The sequence below is a fragment of the Micromesistius poutassou genome (assembly GCF_964030765.1).
Source record: "Micromesistius poutassou genome assembly, chromosome: 17".
In the NCBI taxonomy this organism is placed as follows: Eukaryota; Metazoa; Chordata; class Actinopteri; order Gadiformes; family Gadidae; genus Micromesistius; species Micromesistius poutassou.
Window position 1 is genome coordinate 15,681,602 of NC_140287.1, and position 25,048 is coordinate 15,706,649.

Sequence of the window (25,048 nt, forward strand, 5' to 3'; positions counted from 1 at the left end):
GGGGCCGCTGGGCGGACAGGTGGGGGGCCCCCACTGGGCCGGTATTGATGCCCCAGCGCCCGGCTGAGATCACACACACACACACCCCTCCGGTGATCACTCAGAACGATGCTCTCATTGGCCCCCCCGCGGCCCGCCTCATTAAAGATACAACACACAGGGAGTCTGTGTGTGTGTGTGTGTGTGTGTGTGTGTGTGTGTGTGTTGTGTGTGTGAGTGTGTGTTGCTTAAAGGGCAAGACATTTTTATAGCGACATGCAGAAACGTTTAATAACTGCATGGGAAGATATTATATTGTTAGGACACGTCATGTGTTTTTGTATGTTGGTGTCTATGTGATCATCATACTACAATGGCTGACTGAATGCCTGATTTAATAGTAGTGTAAATAGTGTACAACTATAGTATGGTAATATGATCACATAAACCAAACCAAAGTCTTTAGCTATTTAATAACGTTTCAATGTAACATCATCCCTCATGAATTATCGTCATTCAATACTCCTCTATGAAAACTCTTTCACCCACACACAAAAAGATTTTTGTGCGTGTGTGTGTGTGTGTGTGTTTGTATGCGTGTTCCTGTGCATGTGTGTGTGAGTGTATGTGTGTGTGCGTGTGTGTGTGTGTGCGCTTTCCTGTGCGTGTATGTGTGTGTGTGCGTGTATGTGTGTGTGTGTGGGTGTTCCTGTGCGTGTATATGTGTGTGTGCATGTGTGTGCGTGTGTGTGTGTGGCCATAGGGCATCGCTGAGGTCTCCATAAGTGCTGACTGAGGGTTGAGCCACACGGCCTCGCAACCAAAACCAGCCGTAATTGATTCATCGACACTTCGTCCTTGACTCTGCTAAAGGGCTAAAGGCTAAAGGCTAACCCTAAGACGTGGGCGCTGAAGCTGCAGACTTGGTTGGTGCACCGCGACCCCGCCGGCCCCCAGACCGCCAGCCGCCAGACTAGCGCGCTGCATGAGTATTAGCATTAGCAGGACCACACCTTCATTAGAATTAGCTAGCCCACACACATTAGCGTTAGCAAGACGACAGGCACCCATTAGCGCTGGTCGACGGACAAACAGCCCTCCCCCCCCGCCGTCACCACTGAGGCTGCCTAGCAACCAGCCTAGCAACTGATACCAGAAATAATATGGATTGTCTGGCCTGTGATTGTCCGCGTAGGCCTGCGCTGCGTGTGTACATCCCTCCTCTCTCTGCTCAACGTCCCCATTTAGTAACATTAGGTCCCCATTTAGAGTGTGTTTACAAGTGTGTGTGTGTGTGTGTGTGTGTGTGTGTGTGCCTCTGTCTGTTTGTGTGTGTGTGTGTGTGTGTGTGTGTGTGTGTGCCTCTGTCTGTTTGTGTGTATGTGTGTGTGTGTGTGTGTGTGTGCCTCTGTCTGTTTGTGTGTGCGTGCGTGTGTGTGTGTGTGTGTGTGTGTGTGTGTGTGTGTGAGTGTGTGTGTGAGTGTGCGTGTGTGTGTGTGCGTGTGTGTGTGTGCGTGTATGTGTGTGCGTGTGTGTGCGCCTCGTCATCTCCATCCCGATGCGCGTGTTCTGTGTTCTGAATGTGTGGACCTCCTCTCCTCTCCCCCTACCCCGTCGCAGACAGCCCTACACCGAGCGACCCACGGTTACCAGGACGATGGCGAGCAACAACACGGCTAGCATCGCACAGGCCAGGAAACTGGTGGAGCAGCTGAAGATGGAGGCCAACATCGACCGGATAAAGGTGGGCTCCTCCGACCAGACGAGCACAAAGTGTGGCCTCTGGGGTCTGGTTCACACTGAAGGGCGGGAAAATATTGTGTGTGTGTGTGTGTGATGATGTCCCTTTCATGTTTCGAGTGTGTTCGCAGGTAAAATTCGAGGAATCGAGGAAGCACTTTATCACTTTCTTGCGCAAACCACCAAACCAATTTTGATCTTTTTTTATCTATCAAAATAGATCGATTAAAAAAAGAAAAAAATTGCTCTGATGTTTTTTCTGATTTCAACGTCGTCTTCCTGCCCGTCTTATCGCCCCGCCACAGGTGTCGAAAGCGGCGGCGGACCTGCTGTCCTACTGCGAAGCGCACGCCAAAGAGGACCCGCTCCTGTCGCCGGTGCCCGCGTCGGAGAACCCCTTCAGGGAGAAGAAGTTTTTCTGCGCCATTCTGTAAAAAAAAAATAAGAAAAAAGAAAATTGAAACCGAAAAAGACCGGCATTGGCCTGCTCTGCAGTCCGCCTGATGTATGTTTTGAACGGGTGATCGTTCTAAGATTACGTAGATTTATTCTAGCGCGGTGGCGAGGCGACCGACAGCCCAGCCCCCCCCACCCCCCACCCCTCTTTTGTCGAAACGGCACCTAGCAAAGTGCAATTTTCAATACGCCAGAGTGTATAACGTGTAGCTTTTAAAGGGGTAGTGAGGGCTTTTAAAGGGGTGTACCCCGCATGTTAAAGGGGTGTGTGTTTTCATTAGACAACACAAGTGGGGGGGGGGGGGGGGGGGGGGAGGGATTATGTGGAAGAGGACGAGGATGATGATGACGCTGATACGTCAGGTGGAGACAGCTGATACGACAGGTGGAGCGCTGAACCGTCTGGTTGTGACTTGTACAGAAAAAAACTAAGAAAATACACAAATCTTAAGGAAAAGCAACAAAAAAAAATAAAGAATAAGGTAAAAATAGAAACTATTATTTTTGTGGCGCTCTTGGAGCCCCCAACATGTTGTGTCATAGTGTTGGTGGGCCGGTAGCTCTGCCCTAGGACAGATTCACACCTCCACAGCGAGACGCCACTTATTGGAATGCTTTTTTTTTACGTTACATAGGCCTATTGGAAGCGGTTTTAAACCTGGCCTGTACCCTGGATAGCTTTCTATAACCGTCTGCGATAACAGAAAACATCTCTGTACAATTTATTCTTCTTCTTCCTCCTCCTCATCCTCCTCATCGTCTTCTTTTTAGTTGTATGTTTTTTTTTACTAAACCAAGCGATTCGTGAATATGTTTTTTTTTTTTTTTATTGGTTTGAAAGTTTGAAACGTTCAACTGTGTGATACTCTTTGCAAACTCCTTTCCGAGAGGCCAGTCTGGGGTGATCGACTCCTATCCGGCCAATGTGATATAGTTTGTCTTCTTCCCAGGCAAAACTTTCTACTGTTTGTATAAAACAAGACAAAAACGACTAGCAAGTAAACTGTGCTGTGATGTGAAATTCTGAATGTGTGTGGGTTTATCTTTATCTATAGTGCATGGTCATTGGCAAACCAATCATATATATATATATATATATATATATATATATATATATATATATATATATATATATATATATATAAATATAAATATATTACTTTTGATGTGGAGTTTGTATGGAGAGGGCAGCATTGATCTGAATATTAAAATAACACTCATGTGTGGCACAGACATGTCTCCGATTCAAACCCATGTCCTTGCTGATGATTGGGGACTGATTCTCTGGATGGGTGGAAGCTGTTTATCTGGTTAATACACTCAGCTACGTCTAAAGGAACAGGCTACTCAGACTGCAAGTCCTGTTTACACAGTTAATTGGTGGAGGCATGATGTGAATATGATCACTCGGACATGGAGGAGATGGGGTTGCTAAAACAGCAGAGCTTCAGACACTGAAAAAGGTTTGGACCAGCTGCGGATGAATAGGCCCTGGGCTTACCTATATGCTGCTGTTATTCAAGGACATTTGGAGAGGGGCTCTTGTATTTGAGTGTAGCTCCAGGGTCTCTTTTTTATTATTATTAATTTGTTTGTTTATTTAATTATATCCCAGAAATTCTTAACCTTTAAAAAAACACAATATGACTTGAACATTTATGGAACACGGCGCCCCCTAGCGATGAATTCGAGCAGCTACACATCACCTCAAGCTATATGCAGTCGTGACTCGATTAATAATATATTAATGACGACAAAGGTATTTGTCGTCATTAATATAAAAATAACCAGTTATTTATATTTTATTTCAACTCGAAGTCGTGGATTGTTTCCAATTAAGCAATGGTTAACTCAGGGAAAAAGATACTGTCAGAAGTGGGATTCGAACCCACGCCTCCAGAGGAGACTGCGACCTGAACGCAGCGCCTTAGACCGCTCGGCCATCCTGACTTATAGTCTCTCACCCTCTCTCTCTCTATACATATACATATACATATACATGAAGAAAATACTTTTTTTTGTATATATATATATATATATATAAAATACTTTTATTTTGAGAATTCTTTATATATATATATATATATATATAAAGAATTCTCAAAATAAAAGTATTTTCTTCAAGTATAATTATTTACAATTTCAACACAAATTATATTAGGTCTACCTACTATTGTCCTCCTGCCGTTTCATCAAAATAACTTCTTGGCCGCCGCTTCCGGTTGACTTTTGTACATGACGTAGCAGAAGAACAGAACGGACTATATATATATATATATATATATATATATATATATATATATATATATATATATATATATATATATATATATATATATATATATATACATATATACATATGTATATATATATATATATATATATATAGTCAATAGAGGGCGCTAGGGCGCCGCCCCTCCGTGAAATATTCACTCGAATATATCTGCCAACTTTGAATAAACTATTATACATACGAAATAAATCAACAAAAAAATACATAGCGTTTATCCTCGTTTAATTATGTGAAAGACCGTACTTGCAACTGCCAGCAACCAATTAAATGCATCTGAACGTCAATGATTTGGGCTAGGCTAGTTATTGGTCATTTGAAATAAAACCCTCCTTCAGGTCAACGTAAGTTCAACGTAAGCTCGCAATTTTTTTGCTGTCTATCAAGCAGAGACGGCTTTTCATTGGCGCAAAAAAAACGCCATCGGGGCGCACCAGTGTGTGCCCCAGGCCAATGGTATGGCTTTTCTGGTTTTTTTTCACCACACGATTGGACAATTCAGCGAATCAATCAAATAGGCTACCTCCCTCAGCAACACTCGCGCAACACAACTACAGCAGAGAAGAAATGGATCGCTAACGGATCGCTGAGAGTTGTAAAAGCACTTTCCACCCATTTCAGTGGAGGAATTGGACTCCCCAAGCAATGTTATTTGACTTAAAAGGAGCAAGTAAGTTACATATTAATTTAGTCTTTCGGCCTGTAGCATACAAACAATATAAAGCAACTGTGCCATATTTCTAACTGCAAATAGCCATTGAGACACAAAAATGGACGCTATAGGACAGTGATCATGATTTGCCTCAATATCATAATAACAACAATGGGTACGCTTGTAAGCTTGCCCAGGCCCTGCAAGTCAGGATGTAGGTAGGCTATGAATCTGAATGAATAGTAGGTAATAAATAGGTAATAGGTAGTGGCCATCTCCAAAATGCACCAGAATACAGGAAATCAAATCTACCAAATTATTTTTTTTCTATTACTGCGCCCCACTAACATTTTTATCACCAGCCGCCACTGATATATATATGACTTTTAACGTAGCAGTGTTAACGGTTACGTAATTTAACCCGAACTACGTAAACGGCTTCCACACCGCTTGGACTCTGAGCAGGACGGTCGAGGTCCGCCCTACGTTATCTACCAGACTCGCTATATATACCCCTCCGCACGAACCATGAGCCAGACCCTGACATAGTCTACTTATAAACGCTCTTAATTGTATTGTAATCACTGCATTGTTTTATGACCGACATTATGCACATGTAGGCCATCGTTTTAGTCGCCGGGATTACTATTAGAAGCGTTATTAGATGCGTTTCTCTGCACCGACTAACTAACCCACTAACTTAAGTATATCTGCGCATCATCAGGTTGAAATGTCAGCCAATGCACCGTCCAATTTCTCCTGGGTGGACCCGGGGAAGGTGGCCGGGTTGGCTCTGCCCAGGATGACGGCGGAGTACCAGTACCTCCTGGACAACGGCATTCAACATCTGGTGTGCCTCTGTGAGAGGAAGCCCCCCAACCACGACACCTGCCCGCAGTTGCACCTCCACCACATCAAGATCACGGACTTCACCCCTCCGACGCCGGCCCAGACCGATGCGTTCCTCTCCATCGTGGAGAAAGCCAATTCCAAAGGGGAGGTAATTGATGGCGTTTTTTCATTGGCACTTTTTGTACTATACTTTATAAAACACCAAACTGTTAGTCTGGGTTACAAAACCTCTGGGCTAGAAGCTCTGGGGTCGTACTTACTTTAGTTTATTATTATGTATATAATTTGAACCCATCAAATTACGTGTGTGTGTGTGTGTGTGTGTGTGTGAGTGAGAGATATCCGTAAGTGCGATGTAAAGAGCATAGAGCACATCTATATATAGACAAAGGCCTACTCGGATCACCCTGAGTGTGTTTGCACAACGCACACCACAATCTCTACTCTCACCCATCCACATTCGCCTGGGGATTATGCAGTTCAAAGTCTGTGCGCATTATTAAAAATACTATAATGTGCTACCCTGTTTCCGGAAGATTCCCGTATAATTCCTGCATATATAACATGTCAGGATGGCTGAGTGGTCTAAGGCGCTGCGTTCAGGTCGCAGTCTCCTCTGGAGACAATATATTTTTCCCTAAATTAAACATTGATTAGACTGGAAACAATCCACGGCTTCATCCGCTGTCCCAACCGTGTAATTTAATGTTTGAGTCGCTCTGTTTTTTTGTTTTTTGTTTTTTTTAGTCTGGTTATGAGAATGGTTACCTGCAGATACCGGCTTTCAAACGCAGTGCATTTAGTTTCCCGGGGAGTTGAACGACAGTGAACGCTACATTATAGTGTTTAGTGTTTGTCAGATATCCAGAAGGATATCCAATGGAAGACAGCCCAGAGGTGACCCCTCCCTACGGCCTTCTGACCCGTGCAGGGTCAGGTATGGATCTACTTTAGGGGTTTGAAACCCGAACCAACCTGACCCTCTGACAAGCCCCCCCATACCGTCCGGAGAGAGACAGGACAGAGAGACAGGACAGAGAGAACAGAGAGACTGACAGGGAGACAGGACAGATATACAGAACAGAGCTACAGGACAGAGAGAGAAGTAACAGAGAGACAGAACAGAGCGAGAGAGAGAGAGAGAGAGAGAGAGAGAGAGAGAGAGAGAGAGAGAGAGAGAGAAGTAACAGACAGACCAGAGAGAGAGAGAGAGAGAGAGAGAGAGAGAGAGAGAAGTAACAGACAGACCAGAGAGAGAGAGAGAAAGAGAAGTAACAGACAGACCAGAGAGAGAGAGAGAAAGAGAAGTAACAGAGAGACAGAACAGAGAGAGAAGTAACAGACAGGACAGAGACAGAACAGAGAGAGAGAGAGAGAAGTAACAGACAGGACAGAGACAGAACAGAGAGAGAGAGAGAAGTAACAGACAGGACAGAGACAGAACAGAGAGAGAGAGAGAGAGAGAAGTAACAGACATGATAGAGAGACAGAACAGAGAGAGAGAGAAGTAACAGACAGGACAGAGACAGAACAGAGAGAGAAAGAGAAGTAACAGAGAGACAGAACAGAGAGAGAGAGAGAGAAGTAACAGACAGGACAGAGACAGAACAGAGAGAGAGAGAGAAGTAACAGACAGAACACAGAGAGAGACAGGACAAAGAGACAGAACAGAGACGTAGACAAGAATACAGAGTATAAAGAGAGGGCACAGGAACGACAGAGCACCGGCAGAACCCTCATCCCTTTCCACCTCCACAGGAGGCCAGCTCCCCCAGCCATGACCCCTCCATGACACTCCACCCCAGTCAGAGCCCCGCTTGAAGCGTGTTCTAAGCGTGTGTTTCCTCCTCTGCCACCGTCAGGGCGTGGCAGTGCACTGCATGCACGGCCACGGGCGCACGGGCACCATGCTGGCCTGCTACCTGGTGAAGACCAGGGGCGTGTCCGGGGCGGACGCCATCCAGGAGATCCGCCGGCTGCGGCCGGGGTCCATCGAGACGGCGGAGCAGGAGCGGGCCGTGGTGCAGTTCTACCAGCGCACCAAGTGACCCGGAAAGGAAACGGGATCGCCGGGGGGCTGGTTCAGGCCCTCTTACCGGGCGGAACCGGGGTTCTGTGAGGTAGGCATGGTGAGGCGTCATGCACCACTCCTCTGGAACCCACCTTCAGAACGACTGGAGTCCACCTCATCACTGAACACTTTCAACTCCGGGCTAAAACGTTTGTTTGCGGTCGTGTGTGATCTGCGCGGTTCCGGTTTTAGGGACTGAGGTCAAGACACTGGTGTGTGTTTTTTATTCTTTCACCATCGCATACTTTTAGTTAGGATTCATAATACATTTCTCCTTTGAATAACGGACGATTGTCCTTTGAACCTCTTCATGAAGGTGATCCCCGTCTGTTGAAGGGTGCAGTAGCCCTCAACGTGCCTTGGCTCCCCTCATTGGAGGGGAGGTTGTGTGTGCAGGTGCACAGGTGTACAGGACAAAAGGTGTACAGGACGAAGAGGCCGACGGCTTGAAGGGTCTCAGAGGGATTGTTTATGCAGTGACGATGAGATGGTTTGATTTTATTTTAAAAAAGAATTAACAGTACAAGAATAAACTGACATTTCTACTTCTGTTTTCTACTGTGTGTTCGACCTAACGTCCTCTGTCATGCCATCGTAAAGAGCAACCGCTTGCTGGTTCATCTAGCGCTTTGCTTTTGAATCATTAAGTCTATTAAACAGAATACAAATTACAAGTTTTAAATTAGATTTGAAGCAGCCAAGAAAAAATCATTCAACTAATAATAAAAAATGAGAAAATCGAACACATTTCGGAAGCTATAAAACAGCCAATAAACATAAAATATAATTTTCTGTGTTGTGTGCACTATGTTTTCATAATGGGTTGATGACCGTTGAAGAACGTTGATGCCTTTCCATTGTTGTTGTTTACAAGGCTTTGACCTTTAAGGGTGAGTCTGACCCCAGAGAGAAGAGACGCTGGCGTTCCTTAAAGGGAAGTTTCTCTGGAGCCGCCAGTCCCTGGAGCGAGTCTTCCTGGCTCCTGGAGAAACAAAAATTGGCAACCGAGAGTCTTGGTATATGAAATGTATATATCAAATATAAAGATCAATGCAGAGTCTGCCGCCTTCTGAAAGCCCCAGAATGTCATGTTGACTGTTTCTCAGGGATCATGTGAAACGTTTTGGATTCTGTGTAGAAATGTAATTCCTCAAGATTGTCGTGGTGCTTCAGGACTATTCTAGAATACACTGTGATATTATATGAAGATTGTAAACACACACACACACACACACACACACACACACCCCAACTCACTTTTTGGGGACCACCTCATGAGAAGCACGGCCGTATCCAATGGATTTTTGATCTGTCAACGACATAAATAAAGAAAGGTTGTTGGACTGAACCTGGAGCGACGTCTCAAATCCAGTTTGTCTCCCATTGAGAACAGTGACATTTGTTTATGCCCTCTGACCTGCAATCATCCTCCTCTGTCCTTCTGGGTCGGACGGGTTGGTAGTTTGATGCTCCTGGATCTGGCTTTGGTCCTGTGGGATGAAACTCTTATAAACTGGACACACATATCTATATATTTATAGATATGTGTATATATATCTATATAGATGTGTATATATCTATATATAGATATATATAGATAGATATAAAGTATATACAAATACTTTGTAAAAAAAAAAGTATATATATATACTGTAAAACTGCCACTCCATGGGCGGTCTCATACTGTTGAGTCTTTTATCATTAAGGTGACATACTTATCCAAAGCTAATGTGTAGATGTTATCATGAGCAGGTCCTCTACCTGCTCAGAGCTGTCTGTTCAGGGGGTCTACATGTGAGGCCTTTAGCATCGGGGTTTGAACCCAAAACCTTTCGGTTGGGAGTCAAGCCGCCTTGCCTATCACCCCCCCCCCCCCGCCAAGAAGTATTAGGATAACTAATATTTCACCAGTATGGGAACTCCAAATAATAAAAGCAATAATAACAATCAATGACTTATTCACCCCAAGTCTGTTCTCGGTACGCTGGGAGTTCACCCTGAACTCCTCCTCCTCCTCCTCCTCCTCCTCCTCGTCCCCGTTCTGCTGCAGCTCCTGCAGCCTCCTCTGGAACTGCAGCTCCAGGGTGAGCCGGCGCAGCCTCTCGCTGTCCCCCGGGGAGCGGGCCGCCCTGGCCCCCAGCTCCCTCACCTCCTCCTCCAGGACCTCCAGCTCCCTCCGCCGCCGCTGCTCCTCCAGCTGCTCCTCCAGCCGCTCCCGCGCCTCCCTGCGCCAGGGGTCCGGGGAGAGGCCCTCCCGCGCCGGGGCGGGCTTCTCCCCCCTCCCGGGCGGCGGGTCCTGGCCCGGGAGGGGGCTCTGGAAGGAGACGTGCCGGGTGGCGGTGGGGGGGCCGGTCCTCTGAGGCCTGGGGGTGGTGTGCTGTGGTTGGCCGGGGGCGGTGCTCTGCCTCGGCGGTGGTGAGGAGGTGGAGGAGGTGACGGGGCGGTGGCCCCCCTGGGCCGGCCGGACGGTGCCCGGGGCGGGGCGGTGCTGGAAGGTGGAGAGGAGCGGTCTGGGCGGGGCGTCGTGCCTCGCTACGGGGATGTCGATGCGGGTCGGCTGGGTGGAGGGCTGGGAGGGAGGCGTTCTCCACACGCCAGCGCCGCTTTTTACATCCTGGGATTCTGGGTTCTGGTGCTGGGTGGGGATCTGGGGTCTTGAGGGGTTCTGGGTGGGGGTCTGGGGCTGGGTGGTGTTCTGGTGCTGGGTGGGAGTCTGGGGCTGGGTGGGGATCTGGGGCTGGGTGGGGATCTGGGGTCTTGAGGGGTGCTGGGTGGGGGTCTGGGGCTGGGTGGGGATCTGGGGTCTTGAAGCGTTCTGGGTGGGGTTCTGGTGCTGGGTGGTGTTCTGGTGCTGGGGTGGGTGGGGTTGGGGCTGGGTGGGGTTGGGGGGCTTTGAGAGGAGGCTGTGCGTGGAGACACTGGGCCGGAGAGGGAGTGAGGTGTTGGGGTTGTGGGACGGTCCCGCTGGCCGCGGCTCCAGACAGAGGTTCTCCTGGGACAGAGCTTGGCGCTGAGAGAGAAGACGTCAGACGTTGTCATACATCGACTACACTGATCGTTTTTTTTTACCTAAAAAGGTGCAATCTCGGACACATCAGTTTCATTGCCTTTGGCGCCACCTCTGGTGATAAGCGGTACTTCCTCCCAGCAGCGTGACCAGTGGCACCCAGTTGGTAACAATCACAACACTGACTACACGAGGACTTTGATCAGTGGGCCATCGGCTCATCCTCACTCTGTCCCCTCATTCAGCGACCGAAGGAAGGGACTAAACATTTTTAACTTACATAAAGATCCTCAAGGTCACCGCTGTGAACGACTGATCAAATAAAAAGTGACATGATACCACGCATAATATTACATCGATCGGCACGATGTCATCGCAATGATTGATGAATGAACGAATATCAACTTTGACGCACCATGAAGGTCCTCATATGGGGGTTCTCCTTCCTGGCCGACGGACCCAGAGAGATCCTGAGCAGCTGCTGTGATTGGTCGGCTGCCAGTCTGTGTTCCAGATGTCTGGAGGACGGCAGGGTCAGGTACTCCCTGTGGAACGTCTGGTCCAGAGAGAAGCACAAACGTTACTGCAGCGTGACTACAACGTAGGTCGAGAGTACAACGTCACATACAGTGTTGGTACAACGTCGTCACAAAGTACAACGTAACATAACTACAACAGTTACTACAGCTTTATGAGTAAAGTACACAATAGCATAGCAGCCTGTCCCATGCCTCCACCCGGACACCAGCTTCCCCTCACCTCAGTGCAGAGGTTGAGGGTGGAGATGGTGGCTCCGCCGTCGACAGGCTCCACCGGTTCCTCCACCTCCTCAGGAACACAGTCTGATGGGAGGGGAGGAGGGAGGGAGGGAGGGAGGGAGGAAGGAGGGAAGAGGGAGGGGAGGGAGTGGAGGGGAGGGAGGGAGGGAGAAAGGGAGGAGGGAGGGAGGGAGGGGAGGGAGGGAGGAAGGGAGGAAAGGAGGAAAGGAGGGAGGAAGGAAAACACAAAAGTAGGTCAAACCTATCCTAGGTACGAAATGTGTAGCTTTTTTTGTGATAGTTAATGAAACTCCAAATGCCAAACTCCTGATTGTCCTGAAGTTACACGAGTGTTGAAATGCGCCGGGCGCGTGCAAAGAGGTCCACCTACGGCTCATGTTGGGGTTGGAGCGGTAGAGCAGCCTGTTCCTCTGGAGGCTCTGCTGCCGTCGGCTCCTGCTCCCTCCAGGGTCCTGCTGCTCCGGTCGGAGGCCCGGGACGCTGCCCCCGACCCGGGACTGGCGTCCGGGCGTGCCCGGGCCCCGGTCGCCTTGGTGCCGCGACAATTGGTTATATTTAAGACCAGAGAAAGGATCCCACAAAACGACAAACACTGACGCAGAGCATCACTGACACACTAAGTGTGTATGTATGTGCGTCACATTGGTACGCGGTATCCGCCGCTGCCCGTGGTATTGTACCCCAAGCGATGTGTGATACCTGCATTGGGGGCGGGGCCAGGCGGGTTGATCAGGGCCTCCAGACCGTGGCAGCTAGCGGCGTGTTTAGCCACGTGTAGCGTCACCACGGGCCCCGTCTGCACCATGATCATGGCTGCCCTGCGCACACGCGGCACGGGGGTTAGCATCACATACTGTAGCTCACATCCACACAGCATGGAGGTTAGCACCAAATAGCTCACATCCACACAGCATGGGGGTTAGCATCACATAGCTCTCCTCCACACAGCACGGGGGTTAGCATCACATACTGTCTGCTCACATCCACGCAGCACGGGGGTTAGCATCACATACTGTCTGCTCACATCCACACAGCACGGGGGTTAGCATCACATACTGTTTGCTCACATCCACACAGCATGGAGGTTAGCATCACATACTGTAGCTCACATCCACACAGCACGGGGGTTAGCATCACATAGCTCTCCTCCACACAGCACGGGGGTTAGCATCACATACTGTCTGCTCACATCCACACAGCACGGAGGTTAGCAGCAAATAGCTCACATCCACACAGCAATGGAGGTTAGCATCCTGTAGTTGTGTCGAGGAGGTAAAGCCATCCATTAAATCTCATCATACCTCTCTTGGTTCAGACCCACCAGGCTCCGGCCATCCACGCTGACCAACTGGTCTCCAACAGACAGCGTCCCGTCCTGCAGGGGTCAGGGGTTAAGGGTCAGGGCTACACACAGAGGTCACACGAGATGGTCTGAGCCTTCCGTCGGTCCACCGCCTTGTATAGTGCACTCCGGTCAAACAGAAGGTAAGGCCGACCTGCGAGGAGGGGTTTGAATGCTCACCCCTTCAGCGGGGCCTCCCTGGACGATGGATTTGATATAAATGCCGATGTGAGCTTGGCCCGATCCCTGCCGCCGTGGGAATAAAATAGAAATTATATAGAATGTGACTTGTACTGCATGATTAAAATAAGTCTTTATTAAATTATACAGTACATTTTAACACAAAAGTGTTAAAACCCTAGTGATACACATCGCAGGGTGTTCAAATGAGTACTCGGTCCACCTCCCCTGGGCTAAAGGACAGTTGAACATAATAAGCCTTGGCTGTGTGGAGAGGTTTGGGGCGGTGAGGATTTACCCTGGCAGCCACGATGCTCACTCCCATCCCGCTGTTCAGGGGTTTTCTCAGGGTGACGACCACCATCTCTGGTTCTCTCCGAGCCCCCGTCTATGACACAACGAGAAGAGGCGTTGCTGGAGGTCAGCTCACCAGACTAGACGCGGACCCGACCGCTCAGGTCCAGAATACACTTAGTCCAGGAGCCACTTGAAGCCTATTGAAGTTTGCGTTGAGTGCTGAGCACAAATGTGCCTCACTCCGTTAAAACAATATGAAGCTAGTTCTTCTTTGTGTCGTTGAGGTGAAGTTCATATGATTTGGGCTTAATACGGATCCAGTGTGTAAAAGATTGTCATAGCCTGTAGTGTGGCTAGAGTGATTTTTATGTGCCTTTCACACATGAACTGCAACCCCAAACTCATCCAGACATTACCCACAGGAGCTGTATGTCTGAATCCGTTGGACCGGACCTTAAACAGATTTTCCCTGCCAGGTCCCCGGTACAAAGTGTGTGTAATGTGTGTTTGAGCCCCTGTGTGAGCAGGCCATTGTCCAGAGGTTTCACAGCGACTAGATCCTGTGGTACGTACTCCGGTCTCGTAGGAGCAATTTTATTATGTGATGAAACTGGAAGAGCATGATACTGCATATACATATGTCCCTACATGTATGGATACCAACGCAAATACATCCAACCCCATCCAACCCAACGGGTATCCCAGTATGTCAGAGTTCACGTGTGTTCGTAAGGCTTTAGTTTACCGGGAGAAGGCTGGTGGTTGGGCTGTTGGGTTCACTGAAGAACACTCTCCAACTGCCATGACAGTTGGCTCTGGGTGTCAGCTTACAGAGACCTGGAGGAGCAGCAGAGATCAGATACCCCCCCGCACCATATGACGACGGACACAGGGACTGACTCGGAGGAGGTGCAGACATTGAACATCGGACAGGAATGTTTTATAGTAGACCACAAAACTACTAGTAGTAGTAGAAGTAGTTTTGCTCGAGTCAAGGCTATTCTGTAGTCATTTTGTTAAACGTAATCACAATTAGTCTCAAAGAGTCCGTAGGTCAACTTAAACACACCCTCTAACCATATGACCTCAAAATACCTGGTCTACAATGTCGTTTCAGCAAATGTCCGTCTGCATTTCTCTAACATCGCCTTACAAAGAACTTAACGGTATTTCAACAGAGAAAAACCAAATCCAGCTGGATTTGCATCACATGAATCATGCTCCAAATTCAGCTTGGGTTTCCCAGTGTGAACACTGCTGGGATTACCGGGTACTACCCGGGATTCCCTCTACCTTTGCGGCAAATTGGCTCCAAGAACTCAGTGAAGCCGGGCGGAATCCCGCCCACCGTGTCACACGAGTAGCCTCCGTCAGGGAGCAGGAAGGGGAGGCGGAGCTCCAGACGCTCCTCCCTCTCCAGGCTCCGCCCCTCGCTGGCAACCAGGGGGTCCGCCGAGTGCTTCGCTGCCATGACGACGCTGTCAATCAAAGCCTGGAGTAACAGAGCGGATCGTTTTGTTGTTTAAACTCTGAAGTATGGAAGGCGATGGAAGAAGCATTTGGTAGGTGTACAGGTACAGATGTGCAGGTTCAGGTGTACAGGTACAGGTGCGCTGGTACACAGGTGTACAGGTGCACAGGTGTACAGGTAGAGGTGTACAGGTGTACAGGTACAGGTGTGCAGGTAGAGGTGTACAGGTACAGGTGTACAGGTGCATAGGTGTACAGGTAGAGGTGTACAGGTACAGGTGTACAGGTGTGTAGTTACAGGTGTGCAGGTAGAGGGGTATCGGTACAGGTGTGCAGGTGTGCAGGTAGAGGTGTACAGGTGTGCAGGTAGAGGTGTCCAGGTGCGCAGGTGTTTACCGGGGGGATATGGGGCTCTCCGGGGGCGTACAGGTAGCCGGTCAGCAGGGTGTGCAGCTGCAGGGAGTTGAGCTTGAAGCAGGTCTTCTGGACCGCCTCCGTGTCCTGGATGGAGTACTTGTTCATGGTGAGCAGCATGGTTGCCTAGAAACCCGCCAACCGATTGGACACACTTTAAAACCATTTAATCCATTAAGATCCATTGGGATTATTCAGAGGACCAGGAAAAGGAAGAGGACCTTTCAGGAAGAGGATCAGGAAGAGGACCAGGAAGAGGAAGAGGACCAGGAGGAGGACCAGGAGGAGGACCAGGAGGAGGATCTGACCAGGAAGAGGACCAGGAAGAGAAAGAAGAAGACATGACCAGGAAGAGGAAGAGGTCCTACCAAAAAGAGGACCAGGGAGAGAAAGATGTCCTGACCATGAAGATGTCCTGACCAGGAAGAGGAAGAGGACCAGGAAGAGGAAGAGGACCAGGAAGAGGAAGAGGACCTGACCAGGAAGAGGAAGAGGACCTGACCAGGAAGAGGAAGAGGACCAGGAAGAGGAAGAGGACCTGACCAGGAAGAGGAAGAGGACCTGACCAGGAAGAGGAAGAGGACCAGGAAGAGGCAGAGGTCCTGACCAGGAAGAGGTCCTGACCTGCACGATGTGGCCCAGGTGGCAGTCCGCCGCCAGCTCCAGGCCCTGCCGCTCCGCCCAGCCCTCCACGGCGCTGAGCCTCTGACGGAGGGCCGCGCCCCAGTAGTGGGAGCGCAGCCCCAGGGGCCCGGCCTGGGGGCCCAGCAGCTGGTTGAAGAGCCAGGCGCTGGTGTAGTGGAAGAGCTGGGAGAAGAGCTGGATGGTGAGGGCGGGGTTGACCTGGCAGCGCCTCAGCAGAGCCATGGTGTTCATCAGGGTGTTCAGCACCATCTCTGGGGGGGGGGGAGGGGGGGATCACAGACCAGATCAGACCAGATCGAACCACAGCAGAGCAGACCAGATCAGACCAGAGCAGAGCAGACCAGAGCAGACAAAACCAGACTAGACCAGACCAGACTACAGCCGACCAGAGAAAATACCAGAGAGCAGGCCAGAGCAGACCAGACCAGATCAAACCAGACCAGACCAGAGCAGAGCAGAGAAAATACCAGAGATCAGAACAGACTAGAGAAGATACCAGAGATTAGACCACACTAGGCAAGACCAGATCTGACCAGACTAAACATGACATGACAAGAACTGATGAGAAAATGCCACAAAAGATTTCGAACAAGATCAAATTGTTGCTGAATATTACTAAACTGCATTGTGTAAAATTAAAGACATACGGGTTTAAGAAAAAACAACATTGATATTCTGCAATACTTCAGCTCTCCAGAGGTACTTTGAGGAAGGTATAGGAAGGTTTAGGAAGGTTAAGGAAGGCTTAGCGATAAGGATGTGAAGGTTTTATGAAGGTTTAGGACGTTTTATCGTAAAGGTTACCGATGCCCGCCGGCAGCGGGCCGTGCTGGTCCGGATCCAAGAAGAACGTTGGCAGGTGTTTCCGAAGTTCGCTCTGTAGACACTGCATCAGATACCTTTCACAATATAAGCACACATAAAAATGGACTAATGTTATAATACAGGGTCTTCGTTTTTTTTCTTATTGTATGTGTACGTCCTTTCTGTCTTTGATGTATACGGGAAATGGGTTAACCTTGCGATTGTTAATGTTTGGCACTTGCTTCTATGAACAGCCTTACTGTTCCGACAGCCATATAGTGTTTCTCTTTCTTCTAACAAATGTACTTTGTAAGTCGCTTTGGATTGACAATTGTAAGTCGCTTTGGATAAAAGCCTCTGCCCTAAATATATAGACAAATGTAAATGTTTGGTTTTTTTAAGAAAAAGAGCTGCAAGAAAAGTCGGATCACACATCTAATCCTCGTCAGTGGGTGGGTCTGTCCTGCCGGTGCAGGAGTCCGTCGGTCCTCACTTGTACGCTGTGTGGACGAGGTGCGACAGCTGCTGCTGCGTCTGCCCGGTGAGGGGGCCCACGTCCCCGTCCTGCTGCAGGAAGTTCAGCAGCTCGGAGGTGTTGGCCAACCAGAAGGAGAGGGCCCCAGCCATGGTGTGCTGCTTCTACACACACACACATGCACACACACACACACACACACACACACACACACACACACACAAACCGACCACACACATACTAATGAAGACACTGAGTTTGTATGAAATGCACAAACACACAGACACAGTGTGAGGACACGGTCTGTTATAAACAGACAGTGTACAAACACACACACACACACACACACACACACACATACACACACACACACACACACACACACACACACAGTGTCCTCCATATACCTGTGCTGTGTTCCAATATCCATACTATCCGTACTCACTATACATAGTTTGAGTACGTAGGGCATTCCAATTCAGATCGGGGCGAAAAAGAAGTGTACTGAAAGTACCCGGATGGTGTACTCAAAACGGTCAAACCGCGAAGTGTGGATCGATGTACACTTTTCGTACTCAAGTACCGTACTCAATCTTAGCTACGTAGCGGAAGAGGCGGTGCCAGGCTGAGCCAACGTCAGCGCATTTTCCACATAGCCTGCATTAATGGAGACATTTTGTAGCTTTTATAGCTTTTTATAGCTACTAAGCGTAAAGAGTTGACCGTTCAAAGCGGGATGTTTATTGCGGGGGAGGAGCCGCGGCAGCAGTCGCGATCGTAATTTCCGGTCAGTGCACCACGGAGTATTCGATTTGGAAAGACACTGACATCTGAAAATCTGAGCACTCAGTGAGAGCGGATAGTGTACTACGTTTAAGTGTACTCATGGAAGTATGGATATTGGAACACAGCACTGGTTTATTACTAGTCACAGGTGGGTGTAGTGGCTAGGGCCAAAGGGACCTGGTACCATCCCTATGACTCCAGTTTACCTGCAGGCATCCTCGAGTAAGAGTCCCCTGTATCTCAATTCCCTCTGGAAGTGCTCTAAAGCACCTGACTTAACTGTGTTTGAAAAACTATACAAGTAGGAACACATTAGCACGATGAACCAGATCTTTGGAACGTGAGCTAATGTTCACAGACTTGCCTGGATGACCTTCTCCGTCATGGCCACCATTTTGTTTGTGATGGCGATGACTGCATTGGGCTTCTCTCTGGGGACGGGGCCCTCTGTGTCGGTGGGCCGCAGGGCCGAGCGGGCCGTGGCGTACAGCGCATACGCGGGCGACAGCTTGAAGTACACCGTCGAACTGTTGGTGTAGTTGATGACGGCAGAAATAAAGGCTTCCTCGCCTGCAATTCCAAAGACCACCGACAGGGGGCGAAAATGGCACATAAAAAAAAAAAAAAGAACTTTCAGCTTGGTTTGTGAGGATAAGCATTTATTTTGGGCGGTGAATTGAAATGAACAACGCAAACCAAAGCATACTCACATCCATGGGAAAACTGGATTTCCACTGGTAGTCGAAGATGATCCTTCACTTGGTTGAGCTGCTGACCGGGTCCCACAGCTGAATGGGGACAGAGACAAACAGCAGGGCAGCACTTTGTCGTCAATGTGTCGGCCTACTTTAACTGTATTTACATGTTTAACAATGTACAAACTTAAAAGAGGGCGTCCTTGAGTAAAACAAAACAGGTGGGCGGTGGTAGTGGGACTTCAGGTACGATAAGATCATCATTTGAATCAAATCATCAATCATCAATCAGATCAAATCACTTGAATGGTTCGAATGAAAACCGTTCCACACTGACCAGGGTCTGGCTGGCTCCGCTGGGGGGTGCTCTGGTTGTCTTCAGTTGACCTGTGTGGGGGTTGCCATGGGAACGAACAAAAGGTTACGGACGGTTCAGACGGTCAACTGACAAAACATGCCGTCACTCTCAGCCCACCACTTAAAACTGATGCTTTAGTGTTATGTAATGTAAAGACGACTATACACTCTTCAAACCTATCCTGACTTACACCTGGATATCTTTGGATGATATGAATGTATCCATTGATTGCATCCATAATTGTCCCTGTGATTTCATGTGATGCGTTGATTAATTTATCATTGTCTAACTACTTTATTTATGACTTGTATAACATCCCTAACACACAACTGGAATGTAACAGAAGTGGCCTGTGCAGACTCCAAACTCAGAACAATAGGCAGGGAGACGAGAGCAAAACGGGAAAGGACCACACAATGGAAAACAGGAAGAAAACAGGCTTTGAGCAAGCAGAAGAAACAGGAACCAACAACCCTTCACATCGTGAGAACCCACACACACAGCAGCGCGCTGCTGACATGAACTCACATCTAGACCGAGCGCTGACCTAATGACTTAAATAGGAAACCGAAATGAGGTGCAGGTGTGTCTAACCACAAAATCCTGAGTCCATCTGTTCTGGAAGCCAATCTAAGTCCCAATAGTCTTTCTTGCTCCGGAAGGTTCCCTTAGTGAGGGAAATGACCCGTAAAGGAAGCATGTTCCATCTGGACTTGGCTTCAGTTCAAACGGAGAAGATAACCCCGACAGCACTTGTTCATTGGTTCGCATGAGAGAGCTCCCTCTATAGGTGAAACCGTGCTATTGCATGCACAGCCTGTGTCCCCTGCTAATTTAACGGTGATTCTTACCCTTTCTCAACCGCCTCTTTTGGGGTTTTCTTCTTCTTCTTCTCCTTCTTCGACAAAGTTCTCTTAAAGGTTTCGATTACTCCTCCTTTTTCCTTCTTTTCGATGGTGTTTGTCTACAGAGACACACACACACGCGGGCGCACACGCACACGCACACACACACACACACACACACACACACACACATTAAAGACACATGCACATTAAACACACACACACACACACACACACACACACACACACACACAAAATGTTGGACCCGGTGTCCTCAATTTGTTGTTCCAAAATGCTTGTTGAAAAAAGCTAATAACTCCAGAGTGACAATAAAATAGAATAAATTAAAAAGCCAATTATTCCATTAGTGCACATCAGTGGACCAGACTAGATAAGACTATAATGTATCAGATCTTCGAAAAGATTGTGAAATGTTAGATTATATTATGTTCGATTATGTTCATTTTCGATTAAATTATATTAGATTAGATCAGACTACTCTAGTCATTTGACATGACTGAAGATAAGATAAGATAAGATAAGATAAGATAAGATAAGATAAGATGAGGTAATACCTGCTGGTCCCCGGACCCCTCCAGCTCGGGACCGTCCCGCCGGAGGACGAAGCGGCCCTCTCTGTTGTCGGACGTCCAGTTCAGCTGGACCAGCAGGGGCTTCTCCCACAGGTCCAGTCTGCGTTCTGGGGCAGCGGGGGGGAAAAGGCCCTCAATGTTAACCCTGTGTGAGGTAATGAACCAGGGGCCCGACCCCCAAATAAACCAGACCCCCAGAAGACCCCCCAAATAAACCAGGGGCCCAGACCCCCAGAGACCCCTCCCCAAAAAAAAAAACAGGGGCCCAGAAGACCCCTGCATAAACAAGGGGCCCTGACCCCCAGAAGACCCCCCTAATAAACAAGGGGCCCAGAAGACCCCCCAAATAAACATGGGGCCCAGACCCCCCCCCCCAAATAAACAAAGGGCCCAGAAGCCCCCCAAAATAAACAAGGGGCCCAGACCCCCACCTGTTTCCAGCCTTTAAAACGTACACGTAAAGTCAAGTGCGGGATTCGAGATCACCTTCAGGGGCGTGGACCTCGTTCAGGCAGAAGGACGAGCTCAGCATCTTCATGTCCGGTCTGAACTTCTCCGCGAGCGCGTCAATGACCTCGCGCACGGTGGCGCGGCTGCTGACGCGCAGGCACGTGGTGGCGGCGCTGGCCGCGGCGGTGTCCTCGAGGTAGAAGCGCACCACGCCGCAGAACTCGAGGTTCTAGTGGAGGGGTCCCCCCGTGACGACATGAACACATGAAAACATAACGTGAGTGCTATCTGCGGGGGTCGCGGACCCATGGAATGTTTACAGAGCGGGCTTGAACTCACAGTTGGAAATCTCATGTAAATGGTCAACGGTAAATGGACCTATTTATCCGTCGCTTTTCTAACCGGTGGCCGCTTTACAACATTCAACCATTCATGCACACGTTCACCCAACGACGGCGCTGTCAACCAAGCAAGGCGACAGCCAGCTGGTCGGGAGCAGTTAGGACGAGGTGTCTTGCTCAGGGTCGGTCAGGGACACCTCGACACGCTTCGTTCCGTTATATCTGTTAAGTCCCTTTATTTATGTAGTGTCCAGCAATATATCTATTTTTTTCATTTAATTTCAAACCTTTATTTACACTCGTAGGGCATTGAGGTTTCCCTCATTTACAATTTAAATAGACCTACTATATTCCATATAGAGGTGCTGGACATGTCAGGATTAATACTCATGTTATTCATCCAACACGTACATTGCAGGTAGGCTACTTAAAGTTTCCCCTTTATCAAAGTAGATTATTTAAACAGTAAAAAAAGAAAAAAGAAAAAAAAGTAGATTATAAGAAAGTGAAGCGGTCACTTTTCCCTCTCAAGCAAACTAGCCTACTTCAGGTCTAAGAGCTCTCCCATAACTAGAGACAGTCCAGATTCTTTCTGAGTATGATATCCACAAGTAAACGTTTCCTGAGCCTCACCTCGTCCGGCTGGCTGATCTCGAACAGGTCCAGTCTGTTGTCGTTCCACTGACGGATCACTTCCGCCAGCCGCTGCTGCTCCTCTTTCTCCAGCATCATGTCTTCAGGTCTTCAGTGTCTTCCGTGGATACTCCGTGAAGCAGAACACGGATCCCTCTGGTTGTCCCTCGGATCCCGACAACTCGGACCCCGCCCTGCCCCGTACACCTCGGTCATTAGCTGTCGACTGTTCCTCCAGTAATGAGTTCATGTCCCGCCCCCCCCCCCCCCCTTCCTGCTTTAACACCGGGTCAGTGGAGTCCCGTTATGCGGGCCAAAGTGTCCCCATAACGCATCGGTCACAGCCGAAGCTCCGAGTTCATCATAAGGTCTAATTGAGGCACATTCTTTCAGTTTTACTCCGGTGTAAAAATAAATATAAATCACACCTTCAACGTTCATGTCAAGTCATTCTGTTTTTAATTCGCAATTAGAAAACGTGTGATGTGTCGGCTAGTTTCACTTTACTGATGACGACAGATCTTGTATCCTCCGCCGATGTGTTTATTTACACATTTCAGAAGGAGTTTGCGGTTTGTTATTTTTTGTTCTCAGATGGAAAGTGTGATTAGCACATCACTCATTCAGTGATGATCATCCTGGTCTTCCATTCATTCCACAACTGAAATGTGGGCCATCCTTTGTTGCCCAAGCTAGCTGAATAAATACACAATAGAACAAAAGCCTTAATTTACAGCAGCCATCCATTCATTTCGAAAGGTCAACAAAGAACAGTGGCAGGACCACGAGCCATTGTTGTCTGGACGGGAAATCTGGGAACAAGGACTATTTCAATTTGAGATAATTAGCCGAAATAAAAAGAACCCCGCGTGATATCAAATAGCTATAGGCAGATACATAAACAGATACAATGTCATAGAGATCACCCTCATTGGCTGTTGACCGCCTAATTGTGAAAGCATATTGTTTGAGCGTTAACTGTTATGAAAGTGTTTTCTAATCGGTGGCCAGTCAGAGCGCTTTACAATATTGCCTAACATTCACCCATTCATGCGCACATTCACACACCGACAGCGGAGAAAAACCCCTTAGGGTGACAGCCAGCTCGTCGGGGGCAGTCAGGGTGAGGCGTCTTGCTCAGGGACACCACGACACTCAGCTAGGAGGAGCCGGGGATCAAACTAGTAGCAACCTTCTGGAAACCAGTCAACGCGCTCTACCTCCTGAGCCACTTGCCACCGATAGAGTCCTACAAAACAAAGCAAAACAGTTTATTGAGAGGTATGTTTGAATCGGTTCTGCGTACATGTTTCCAGTAACAGCTGAAGATAGTTCCCACCTGTTTCCTCCGGTCTGTAGGTCCAGCGGCTGCTTCCTCTGTCAACTTCCTGTGGGTCATGGGCGGGCCCCACCGCGGCCAGGGTGCGGATGTCCTGAGTCAGAGGCAGCAGGTCCAGCACCAGAGTTGTTCCGATACCAATCACCAGTTAGTATCAGCCAATAGATTTGTGTACTCGCCGATACCCAATACTGCCGTCTATTGTATGTATTATTGTAATTATACAGTAGATTATAAATGTTAATGATCTAGTTCTGAAAACAAAAGTTTTTTGACAGTAAATGAGCCGACTATTCATTGCTGTCATCGTAAGAGAACCCTTCAATAAGAACAAGTGCAATTAGTAGTTACAACGCTAGATCCTGTATCGGCGGTATATACTCGGTATCGGCTGATACTCAAGTTCAGGAATCGGAATCGGTATTGGGAAGGAAAAAATGGTATCGGAAAACATCTCTATCCGTCACTACGGGCCCGTCTGTGGGACTCTGACAGCGGGGACACAACACCACCTCTCCGCCCTCATCCACCACCCGGTTCTCCTCCATGCTGGGCAGTACCGCATCAGAAACCCGCATCAGGAACAAGTGGGATCACAACCTTCTGTTTCAGTTTGTTTGTGTCACACGATGACTGGCCGCAGCTTCCGATGGTTTTTCTGGCCGTTACCTCGTCTTTGTCGTTCCAACAGAGAACATTAACTTCAGCAAACTTTGTGAGGGCACAAAACCACTTAACAATCTTTCACCTCAACCATTTTGTACTGCGATAAAGATCCTGACATGATAGTGACGAGAGAGAGAGATAGAGAGAGAGAGAGAGAGAGAGAGAGAGAGAGAGAAACAGGGACAAAGACAGAGACAGAGAAAGAGAAAGAGAGACACACAACTTGTTCTCGGCTGAAGGCCACCCAGACTGCTTATCTCCATGGAAACAGTCTAGATGTTTCACAGTTCCACAGGTTATTTTAAGATACAAAAGGTTTTAAAAATGTACGCCCACAAGATCCCACTTTATCGACTTCTCCATCCGTTTTCTGTGATATTTTATCACATGGAAGTCTTTGTAGCGTTGACGTTCCTGCTGACTCGGTGTTGTTTCGATTTCGTTTTAAACCCTGACACCTAGTGCATTATGGGAGACGGTCCCCCCCGCCTGTGGTTATTTATAGTTGAAGGTGAATCTTAATAGCCAATAAACCAGGCGGTGTGTTGATTGATTGGGTCAGCCTGCGACACTGCAGGTCTAGGTGTAGGCTTTTAATGAGTCAATTACATCTCCTGCTTTCCACTGAATTGATCAATGAGAGCGTTGACCTATGGGGAGTAGAGAACAGCGACGCACCGAATTGCTGAATCCGACTCCGATATTTTGTATTCTACATCGGTGAAAAGCATATTTCATTGGATGAATGCTTCATTGCTTCAAGTACAAAATACGTCTGTTAGGTTTTTGATTTTGTGTCGGTCTTACTTGGGATTGTCGCGGCCTTTTTCGAGCCTTGTTTATCTTTGGACGTTTGTTTGGTGACAGAAGGGTTGAGAGACAGAAAGGC

At 48.3% G+C, this 25,048-nt stretch overlaps 3 protein-coding genes and 1 non-coding gene across 4 annotated transcripts; 2 read left to right on the plus strand and 2 right to left on the minus strand.

Moving 5' to 3' along the window:
• The first annotated feature begins 1,602 nt into the window (after positions 1-1,602).
• Positions 1,603-3,193, plus strand: LOC311362174 (guanine nucleotide-binding protein G(I)/G(S)/G(O) subunit gamma-2). The gene is made up of 2 exons (XM_084481988.1): positions 1,603-1,723; positions 2,025-3,193. Exons 1-2 carry the CDS (start codon positions 1,637-1,639, stop codon positions 2,151-2,153), a joined length of 216 nt encoding a protein of 71 aa, XP_084338114.1. The 5' UTR covers positions 1,603-1,636; the 3' UTR covers positions 2,154-3,193.
• An 849-nt stretch (positions 3,194-4,042) lies between these two features.
• AC3HAE_032645 (transfer RNA leucine (anticodon CAG)) lies at positions 4,043-4,125 on the minus strand. The gene has a single exon. It is a non-coding gene; the product is annotated as a tRNA-Leu (tRNA).
• Positions 4,126-5,011: 886 nt separating this feature from the next.
• On the plus strand, positions 5,012-8,886 carry dusp23b (dual specificity phosphatase 23b). The gene is made up of 3 exons (XM_084481947.1): positions 5,012-5,135; positions 5,842-6,117; positions 7,832-8,886. The coding sequence occupies exons 2-3, from the start codon at positions 5,848-5,850 to the stop codon at positions 8,015-8,017; spliced, it is 456 nt and encodes a 151-aa protein (XP_084338073.1). The 5' UTR covers positions 5,012-5,135; positions 5,842-5,847; the 3' UTR covers positions 8,018-8,886.
• Positions 8,887-8,896: 10 nt separating this feature from the next.
• On the minus strand, positions 8,897-22,325 carry afdnb (afadin, adherens junction formation factor b). The gene is made up of 24 exons (XM_084482139.1): positions 22,155-22,325; positions 21,217-21,409; positions 20,713-20,837; positions 20,144-20,256; positions 19,272-19,321; positions 18,950-19,027; positions 18,604-18,809; positions 17,472-17,617; positions 16,979-17,073; positions 16,154-16,425; positions 15,512-15,655; positions 14,939-15,137; positions 14,391-14,482; positions 13,647-13,736; positions 13,349-13,414; positions 13,128-13,201; positions 12,526-12,644; positions 12,197-12,355; positions 11,807-11,889; positions 11,463-11,603; positions 10,004-11,050; positions 9,458-9,530; positions 9,298-9,349; positions 8,897-9,022 (listed from the first exon to the last, which is right to left on the minus strand). Exons 1-24 carry the CDS (start codon positions 22,251-22,253, stop codon positions 8,908-8,910), a joined length of 3,831 nt encoding a protein of 1,276 aa, XP_084338265.1. The 5' UTR covers positions 22,254-22,325; the 3' UTR covers positions 8,897-8,907.
• Positions 22,326-25,048: the final 2,723 nt, after the last annotated feature.